At 48.9% G+C, this 9934-nt stretch overlaps 1 protein-coding gene and 1 long non-coding RNA gene across 5 annotated transcripts in view; one reads left to right on the forward strand and one right to left on the reverse strand.

Moving 5' to 3' along the window:
- Positions 1 to 7032, forward strand: part of LOC101997266 (cytochrome P450 2D4-like) — a 13207-nt gene extending 6175 nt beyond the window's left edge. Inside the window, exons 2-12 of one of the 3 annotated variants that reach the window (XM_005354460.3) lie at positions 879 to 956; positions 1129 to 1282; positions 2552 to 2789; positions 3909 to 4080; positions 4311 to 4463; positions 4534 to 4694; positions 5046 to 5222; positions 5369 to 5510; positions 5698 to 5885; positions 6304 to 6445; positions 6541 to 7032. In XM_005354460.3, coding sequence (XP_005354517.1) covers positions 2601 to 2789; positions 3909 to 4080; positions 4311 to 4463; positions 4534 to 4694; positions 5046 to 5222; positions 5369 to 5510; positions 5698 to 5885; positions 6304 to 6445; positions 6541 to 6719 — 1503 coding nt within the window. In that variant the 5' untranslated portion in view covers positions 879 to 956; positions 1129 to 1282; positions 2552 to 2600 and the 3' untranslated portion in view covers positions 6720 to 7032. The remainder of the gene's footprint in view (positions 1 to 878; positions 957 to 1128; positions 1283 to 2551; positions 2790 to 3908; positions 4081 to 4310; positions 4464 to 4533; positions 4695 to 5045; positions 5223 to 5368; positions 5511 to 5697; positions 5886 to 6303; positions 6446 to 6540) is intronic. The other 2 variants (XM_026782771.1, XM_026782772.1) reach the window with 2 other exon arrangements.
- The window catches only part of LOC113456752, a 34839-nt gene that overhangs the window by 20596 nt on the left and 4309 nt on the right, over positions 1 to 9934 (reverse strand). The gene's annotated exons all lie outside the window — the stretch shown is intronic.

Below are 9934 nucleotides of genomic sequence, written 5' to 3' on the forward strand. Positions count from 1 at the left end.
TACTGTATGCTCTGTCTGTCTGTTCTCAATACTGTATGCTCTGTCTGTCTGTTCTCAATACTGTATGCTCTGTCTGGCCACAGCCCCTTAGCAATGAAGCAGGTTGACATGGAGTGAGACTATCACCAAATATCTATCAGCCAAAATAAATCTTTTTATCCTTTTAAGTGTTTCTCTTAAAACTTATTTGTCAAAGAAACAAAACCCCAAGTAACAATCTTGTGTGCAGAGTAACCACACGGTAGTGCTTGAAATGTCCAGTTTCAAAATAATGAGACAAGCCAGAGACAGAACAAGTAGTCCATACACGGTGAGTGCAGACTATCTCTGACACTGAAGGCGCTAGATGAAGACATCAAATCAGCTCACTGAAATCTGTTCAAAATGCTAAAAGATGTCTTTCAAAAGTCAAAGATTGGGGCTGGAGAGATGGCTCTGTGGTTAAGAGCCCTGACTGCTCTTCCAGAGGACCCAGGTTCAATTCCCAGCACCCACCTACAAGTTCACAACTGTCTGCAACTCCAGGTCCAGGGGACCCAATGTTCTCTTCTGGCCTTTGCAGGCACCAGGCATGTACAAGGTACACAAACATACCTTCCACCATTCACCTATACTCGTAAAAAAAATTTAAAAAACTAAGTATTAACAAATACCAGTAACAAGACAGAAACTAAGAACAGAGACCAAAAGAAATTCTGTAGTTGAAAATGACAATAATCAAACTGAAAATCCCTTCGGCATCTCAAGAGCAGATCTGAGTAGTCAGAAGTAAGAGTCAGTAAGCATAGAGACAATGACCTGAGCAGCAGCAATTAAGAATGAAGAGGGAGGGCAGTGATCCAGAAACCTTTATGTTGACCAACTTCTTTGTCGTGCAGGCCCAGTTAAAAATATGATGAAGCAGCTGGCAGACACCTCTCATCTCAGGAAGCAGAGGCAGAAGCAGCCAGATCTCTGTGAGTTCAAGGCCAGCCTAGTATACAGAAATATTTCCAGGACAGCCAGAGAAACCCTGTCTCGGGAAAAAAAATTTTTTTGATGAAGCCAATAATCTCTGTGTATAAGAAATTTCAAGGAACTCTGTGGTACTGAATTTAAATTTTCAGCTTGACCTCATTTATCTCTTAGGATGTACCTGAGTGTTTCTGTAAGGAGTTTCCAGTGAGGTTTAACTAAGGCAAAAAGAACTACCTGGATGTTGGTGGTACCACAGACTGAATAAAAAGGGAGAAAGGAGGAAGCGAGCTGGGCATCTGTATTGATCTCCTCCTGCTATCTGAAGGTGTGTATCTCCTGCTGACTGACTGTTGGAGTCATGCTCCTGCCACCACAGCTTTGAGATGTCCCACCCCCAGGCATTTCCCATCATGATGGATTGTGCCCTCAGATTGTAAACCAAACCCCAGGTCCCCTGTTGGCTAGTGACAGGTATTTCCTTACAGATGTGAGAAAAGTTAAACTCCTCGGACAGCTTCCACCAGAACAATTTCTGTACAGTTTTAACACAGTTATCAAAGAGCAGAAATCTGGAAGCAGGAAAGAAGCAACTCACCATGAGGGCCATCAACAGCATTAGCATCCGGTTCCTAATGGCAGTTAGAGGCAGGAGAGACATTGTCCCTCCAGAAGTGACTAGAGATGTTGTAGACTAGAGTTTGTAAAAGGGTGCCTGGGGGCAGAGGGTGGTTCCAGTCCTTGGAAGTCCCTAGAGAGGGAAAGAAGGGAACAGCCTGTGTAGCTGCCCTTCCTCTGTCCTCCTCTGCGTGCTTCTTCTGGCTGCACAGACAATGTAGCAGCTTGACTCAAAGCGAGGACAAAGGGCATCTCTGCTCCTTTAGAAGGATAAAGCCCTAGATGTTCAAATGCTGAGAATGTGATAAGCATCCTACCTGTGCCAGGTATCTGAACACTGTGGAAGGCTGCGTGTGTGCCCTGGCATCCCTGGGGTGGGCTGCTGGTCAGGGAAACTTTCTGTAGCCTGACCTTGACCAGCTTCCTACTCCTAGAGGACTTGATGCACTGATATCAGAGATCAGCTATTGCCCTCTTCCCAGTGCCCCTCACTCACCATACCAGGCTCCTGGCCCCACAGCCAAGTGTCCTGCTGTGCCATTCAGGCTGCTCACCCACTGCCAACCAAGTCCTCCAATGAAGCCTCCAGGAAAGTCCCACTCCAGACTGAGGCAACACTCCAAGCCTCTCTAAGTTCTGTTGTCTGTATACCTCCTCTTAACCAAGTGCCTGAGCAGGGGGAGACCTGCCCACAAAGGACCCAGTATCCAGATAAGCACAAGCAGCATGCTAAGCTTACATGGTTTCCCCAAATTTCTGTCCCCATCCCCTACATAAGCTGTTAAAAATCTAGAGGGCAGGTACCTCTAAGGCCACCACTGTCCCTGGCCTGCCTTGGCCTGCCATGCACTCTGAACTGATAACACAGCAGCTTGGCTATAAAGCAGAGGACAAAGGGCAGCATTGGCTCCTCTCTAAAGGACCAGCCCAGGCCAGGGGAGTGCCAAGCGTGTGATAATACTGTTTTTCCTGGTCCTAGGGGCTGGAGTGAGGACCAAGAAGTGTTTCCAGACAGCATAGGGGCAGGCATGGGGCTGCTGACTGGGGCTGAGCTGTGGTCCGTGGCCATATTCTTGGTCATCTTCCTGCTTCTGGTGGACCTAATGCACCGGCGCCACCGCTGGACTGCCCGCTATCCACCAGGCCCTATGCCATTGCCTGTGCTTGGGAACCTGCTGCAGGTGGACTTCCAGAATATGCCAGCAGGCTTCCAAAAGGTAAGGGAATTTTTGGAGGTCATCAGAACACAGTGGGTGGTAGTGCAACTTGATGCTGCACAGGAGCTGGTCCATAGGACAAAGCAAGTGAAGAGGCTTCCTTCCATTGCGGAGAGTGGTGCAGGACTTGAGGACACCCTGAACTTCCCAAAGGCAACGGCCAGGAGGTGGGATGGGACCTAACAGCCAGTCTGAGATCTAGTGAACATGACAGAATATAGTGGGTGGTGATGGTGCTGGGGCTGCATCCTAATTCCAACATGCCTGTAATTGGGAGACTAAGGCAGGTGGGTTATAAATTTCAGGCCATCTTAAGCTACATAATGACACTATTTCTAAAACCAAAACTTGAGAGCCAGGTGTCACGGTGATGCATGCCTCTAATCCCAGTACTTGGGAGGCAAAGGCAGACATATTTATTTGCATTCTAAGCAAGCCTGGTCTATCATATTGAGTTCCAGGCTAGCCCATGATACAAAATGAGAATGTTTCAAAAACAAACTCTAAAATCTTTAAAGGAATGAAAGCCCAATACAGTGGTACAGATCTCTAATCCCAGCATTCAGAGGAGGCAAAGGCAAGCAAATCTCTGAGTTCAACACCAGCGTGGTCCACATAGCTAGTTCCTAGACAGCCCTGACTACATACTGAGACCTTGGCTCAAAAATGCACACACACACGAACAAGCAATAAAAATAAAAGGAAAATCGAGTTATATGGGTCTCACATTCCTTTTCATTCTTCCAGATGGAAATGTTTTGAGAATGTGGGAGAGGCCATGATCCTGAACAAGTGTTTCTGTCAGGAAATCAAAGTTGAGAGAGGTGCAGCTACTGTTTCCATCCTTTTGCTAGTTCAGATTCTCAGACTCCTTACTAACACCCATGAGTCTTAGTTTCCTCATCTAGACATGGGGATGCTAGTAGATCAGTTGGCATGTGTGGCACTAGCAAGATCATGGTGAAGGGATGATAAAGAGTTGTAGGTGACTCCCTAGACAAATAATACCAGATTTCATCCTTCTGTGAGACTCACTACTGGACCGCCCTGCCAGGACCTATCAGTACAGCTAAGCACAGGGATCCAGGCTTGCCAGTAATGCACTAACCTTGCCTACAGCTGCGATGCCGCTTTGGGGACCTGTTCAGCCTACAGCTGGCCTTTGAGCCAGTGGTTGTCCTAAATGGACTGACAGCCCTGCGTGAAGCACTGGTGAAACACAGCGAAGACACTGCTGACCGGCCACTACTGCATAGCAGTGACCACGTGGGCTTTGGACCGCGTTCTCAAGGCAAATGCAGAATATGACAAACGTGGTGGGAAATGGAAACTGGAGAGGGTTCGGGGATTAAAGACAGTTTGGGACCAACTACGGGGGAGGGACAGGCACAGGGAAAAGACAGCAAAGGCAGACAGGAAGGACAGAGGATCTTAGAGTAGTGATAAAGACTATAGCGGTGATAAAGTGGGGCAGGAGCGGAAAAGAGGACGAGGTTCTCAGGCCTAGGTGCGCTCCTCCAGGTGTACTCCAAGCACAGTATGGGTCTGCCTGGCGTCAGCAGCGGCGCTTCTCTGTGTCCACCTTTCGTCACTTTGGCCTGGGCAAGAAGTCACTGGAGCAGTGGGTGACCGAGGAGGCCAGATGCCTCTGTGCTGCCTTCACCAACTATAATGGTAGGTGATGGATTGGTGGGTACCAGTGTGGATAGACAGCAAACACCCTGACCGGCATTTCCACTCACAGGACACCCTTTCAGCCCTAACGCCCTATTGGACAAAGCAGTGTGCAATGTAATCGCATCCCTCCTCTATGCATGCCGATTTGAGTATGATGACCCACGCTTCATCAGGCTTCTCAACTTGTTGAAAGATACTATTGACCAGGAATCTGGCTTCCTGTCCATGGTACCCAGAAAACTACATACAGTGGGGCCTCTCAGGAAGATGATCAACATGCAGGAGGGACAGGGAGAGGGCATTTGGGAGGAGCTAGACAACTTCAATGGGAGGGGAGAGGATAGACTGGGGACAAGTGCTTGGAAATGGTGAGTACCTGTGGAAGGCACACAAGCCTGCAATTTCCACAGTACGATAGCCCTTCCGGAAGCTCAGGGCAAACAGGAAGTTTAGAGACTCACACTGGGAGGGACTACATCACTAGTTCATCTTGGAGGAGTCTGGGAACAAGGCTGTTCTAGGAGAGCACAGCACAGGGAGCACCCAGATCCCTCTATTGATCCTCTCTGTTGTTCACAGCTCTTGAATGGGATCCCGGTGCTCCTGAACATCCCAGGGCTGCCTGACAAGGTCTTCTCTGGAAAAAAGGCCTTCATGGCCCTGCAGGATGAACTGCTAACTGAGCACAAGATGACCCGGGACCCTACCCAGCCACCCAGAGACCTGACTGATGCCTTCCTGGCAGAGGTGGAGAAGGTGATTGGCAAGAGATGGGGCCAGGGGCTGTGGGCTGATGTCCAGTGTATCCCCAAGTGACTCAGCACCTGGTTTGCTTGGGCACAATAGGAGGCCACTGAGGGTCTACCTCTCCCCACTGAGTCTACCATTTCTGCCTTGCTCAGGCCAAGGGAAAACCTGAGAGCAGCTTCAATGATGAGAACCTGCGTATGGTGGTGGCTGACCTCTTCAGTGCAGGAATGGTAACCACTTCTATCACGCTGTCCTGGGCCCTGCTGCTCATGATCCTGCACCCGGATGTGCAGAGTGAGTCTGGCTGGGGCTGGGAAGAAAGGAGGCACACCCCTTAAGCTCACCTGGGACACTTGACCCAGACTCCAGCAAGGGTGACAGCCATCTTTCTCCCATGGATCCAGCCCTTCACACAGAGGGAGTAAAGGGACAAGGGGCATCTGCCTGGGGCTCCTTAACTGGGGGGATGCTGTTTCTCCAGGCCACGTCCAACAGGAGATTGATGAAGTCATAGGGCAGGCGCGGTGTCCAGAGATGGCAGACCAGGCCCGCATGCCCTACACCAATGCTGTCATTCATGAGGTGCAGCGATTTGGTGACATCCTCCCACTTGGAGCGCCTCACAAGACATCTCGTGACATTGAATTGCAGGGCTTCCTTATCCCTAAGGTAGGCCTGCGGCCCTCCAATGTCCAGTCAGTGTTACCAGCCAGCTGGTGGCCTGAGCTGTCCAGTTGAGAAGGACTGGAATCTAGGCAGTCCATTCTCAACTGCACAGTACCAACTTCCCCTGGTGAGTATGGGAAGTGGAACAGTAACAAGAACTGTACAGCAGAACCCCAGCTAGAAAATCGAGCAAGCTAAAACATGGCTGGGGTGGTTGTAGCAGTCACTACCTACAAGTACAGGTGACAGTGTTTATACCTATGTCACCTGTCACTTATCCCTGTCTTAGTATCAAAGAGAGCGCTAAGAAGCTTCTAGGGCTGAGGTTACATGAAAGGATTAAGTATTTGAGGTAGAGACTGTACATGTGATCATAGTGTCCCCATCCCAGTCCATGTTCACACCATGTGCCTCCTGTCAGGGGACGACCCTCATCACCAACCTGTCCTCAGTGCTGAAGGATGAGACTGTCTGGGAGAAGCCCCTCCAATTCCATCCTGAACACTTCCTGGATGCCCAGGGCCGCTTTGTGAAACATGAGGCCTTCATCCCATTCTCAGCAGGTCCTGTGGGATGCCTGGCTTCCCTCCCACTTCCCAGAATGCCCTGAATTATGAGGCCAGACCCCTGTCTGACTGAGTCCCTCTCCCACCCACAGGCCGCCGAGCTTGCCTTGGGGAGCCCCTGGCCCGCATGGAGCTCTTCCTCTTCTTCACCTGCCTCCTGCAGCGCTTTAACTTCTCGGTGCCTGCTGGACAACCCCAACCCAGCGACCATGGGGTCTTCAGGGGTATGACAGCCCCATCCCTGTACCAGCTCTGTGCTTTTCCCCGCTAAGAGGAAAGACGAAACCTCACTGCCCTGCTGAGGTCCTAATGTGCAATAAATCATTTTACTCTGAACTAAACCATCCCCATAAGATCTCCAGGCTGGAATGGGATCTGGGTAGGCTCCCGTGGACATTCACAACTCCCTACTTAGTCTTACATGACCATGTGACCCCATGGGAAGGGCTGGTCTGTTGAACCTCAGAGAATGATACCTACCCCTACCTTTTCCCCCCAACCCTCACTTTTCTCACCCAAATTTGTTGAAGGAGCGGCAGGGCTGCATTCCGGCCACCCTGGCTCCCGCCCGGCTAGCTCAGTTAGTAGAGCATGAGACTCTTAATCCCAGGGTCGTGGGTTCAAGCCCCACGTTGGGCACCATTCTGTTGTATGAGCTGCGGGCCTCTTCCCACAGCCTGGCTCCCAGCCACCAGCTAGCTTATACCCCAAAATAACAACACACAAACTGTATTCATTTAAACACTGCCTGGCCCATTTCTATTAATGTGTGTAGCACTGAGGTGCGATTACCTGGAAGATTCTAGCCTACGTCCATCCTGAGTCAGACCTTCATCACATCTGCTCCAGAGAGGAGAGCTATCGAGTCTGAGCTCACTTCCTCTTCCTCCCAGCATTCTGTTCTGTTTACTACACCCACCTATGTTCTAACCCATCAGGGCCAAGCAGTTTTTTATTAGCCAATGACCTTCCTCCATCACAAATTGATAATGTTTGTACATAGATGCCAACACCTGGAAGCAGAGCCAGAAAGGACTGCTGATAGGTGACAGTGTCAGTTACACAGAAGGGAAGGCGGGATTCCTCCTAGAAGCCCCCATTTCAGACCCCCTTCAACCTGCCACACAGCTGAGGCTAACTGCTCAGTGAGCATCATCACAACTACTGCCTAACTTCCATGACATTCTAGAGCTGCAGAGAAGTCAGGAAGGCTGGAAATGATATGCCAGGTTAAGTACCCAAGGTTAGTCATCAGGGACCAGCTGCTTCCTTAAAACACTTTATGGGTGTCCAATATGGGTTACCTCCCAAGCTTCTTAGTCACCACTATGACCCATCAGGGTTACTGGTGTCCAGGCCCCTGCACAGTGAGAAGGTGAGACAAAGCTTGGTAGAACCAGCAAGCTTGGTGTTGTAACAGGCTCCCAGACCTTAGTACAACATTCTCCAGGATGGAATTACCATTCATGCCATAAAACTCAGCACACTGACAGCACCTCTTGCCATAATGGAAGCAAACACCCAATCCATCGAAGTCCATAGTTCTGGGAAAGTCTCTAAATGCACTAACCTTGCTTTTTGGCTTCTGTAGTTCTGGCTAACTTTTTATTAACTGATATTTGTCAATCCAGGATATGGGGTTTTTTTTTCCTTAAAAAAGTAAAAAAGAAAAAAAAAGCTCACCCTTAGAAAAACTCAGGACTGCACTGGGATCCTGAACACTTAGTGTAGTCACCAGCCAGCTAATAAAGACTTTCTATTGGCTTAGACCTGTGTCTGAGCAGTCTTCTCTAGTGGATACCCCCACAATATTTCTAAATGTTCGGGGCTGGAGAGATGGCTCAGAGGTTAAGAGCACTGACTGCTCTTCCAGAGGTCCTGGGTTCAATTCCCAGCAACCACATGGTGGCTCACAGCCATCTGTAATGAGATCTGGTGCCCTCTTCTGGCCAGAAAGGATACAGACAGACAGAACACTGTATACATAATAAATAAATCTTCAAAAAAATATTTCTAAATGTTCTACCAAGATCCCCAGAGACTAGACCTTGAGACACTGGGGGTCTCAGATCCTCAGAGCAGGAAAGAGTGCAGAGGTCAAGGACTCCTAGGGGGTGCAGAACAGGAAGACTTTCCAGGACCCTATGACTCCCTTTGATCAACCTCTGCCTAAAGTTTTGGAGGAGTCTCCTCCTCTCCAATAGGAAAACAAATTCTAATGTCGCCTGGTCTGTTACTTGCAGAGGTAAGTCTGGGTAAGGAGCCTTCTGTTTAAAGTACAAAGGGGCACTGCTGATCCAGCGTCTGGGATCCATGTGAGATATCACCAGACTCCCCTGGTCTGCTCGGGTGTCTGAACATATGGTGGCCACCCCTGGTTGTCTTTACTGTGTGTCTCTGTGCATCTCTATTCCTGTCAGTTCTGTTGACTGGGGAAACATCTAAATGGTAGGATCCTGCCCCAGTCCTCTCTCCGTGGTCCACAACTTCCTGTAGGCTCAGAGGTAGCATCTGCTGCTGTTGCTGTGGCAATGCTGGCAGCAATGGTGGCCATGAGACCCACCTCAATCTAGGTTCCTGGCCTCCCCAAGCACAACAAGCTGCCCCCATTTTCGTATTGGTGGGGTCGAGCATCATGTGCTCCACTGCGGCTGAAACTTCAGCCCTAGTTATGGGGAATAAAAACTTTTTAAAAACTCAATACTCATGGAAGCATAGACTTGGGCCATCTAAAAATTCTTCTTCCAGATTCTTTAACCGAGTTTGTTCTTCAGAATGAAGAGGGATTCGACCTCCTCTTTATGAGACAAGAAGGTCTCTATATAACACTTTTAAAAGCCAACAGAACAAAAAAAACAACAAAAACTTGTTACTTCTATGCCAGTCAATCATAGATAATCAAAAAGATTTAGCCATGATCAAAAATAACCTTTAAAAAAAAAACAAGAGAAGAACATCAAAATCTAACAACTGATACCAGTCTCTGTTCTGGACCCCAGGCTAATTATTTTATTTAGGTTGGACCAGTCATTGGTTGGTCACTCCTACAAATTCTGCACCACTTTACCCCACCACATCTTGCAGGCAGGACAAATTGTAGGTTGGTGTCACAATCTCTCCACTAGAAGCCTTGCTTGGGTATAGAAGATGGCCAGTTCAGGTTCCCTATCTCCCATTACTAGGAGTCTTTCCTAGAATCACCCTCATGGAATCCTGGGAGTTACAACTACACTAGTTTTATACCTCACCATTGAAATACCCCCCAATTCCAGTCATCTCTCCCAGTTCTTTTTCTCCCCAACCCCCCATTCCCTCCTGTTAGTATCCCCACCCACCCTGAGTTTACCCTTGTAATCTCTTCTATTTCCCCTTCCCAGTGAGATCCATGTGTTCCCTGTAAGCCTTCATTATTATTTAGTCTCTCTGAGTCTATGTTTTATAGCATGATTATCTTTAGAATTTCTGGGGTCGCCTGGCGGTGGTGGC

Source organism: Microtus ochrogaster, chromosome 15 (assembly GCF_000317375.1).
Source record: "Microtus ochrogaster isolate Prairie Vole_2 chromosome 15, MicOch1.0, whole genome shotgun sequence".
NCBI classification, from domain to species: domain Eukaryota; kingdom Metazoa; phylum Chordata; class Mammalia; order Rodentia; family Cricetidae; genus Microtus; species Microtus ochrogaster.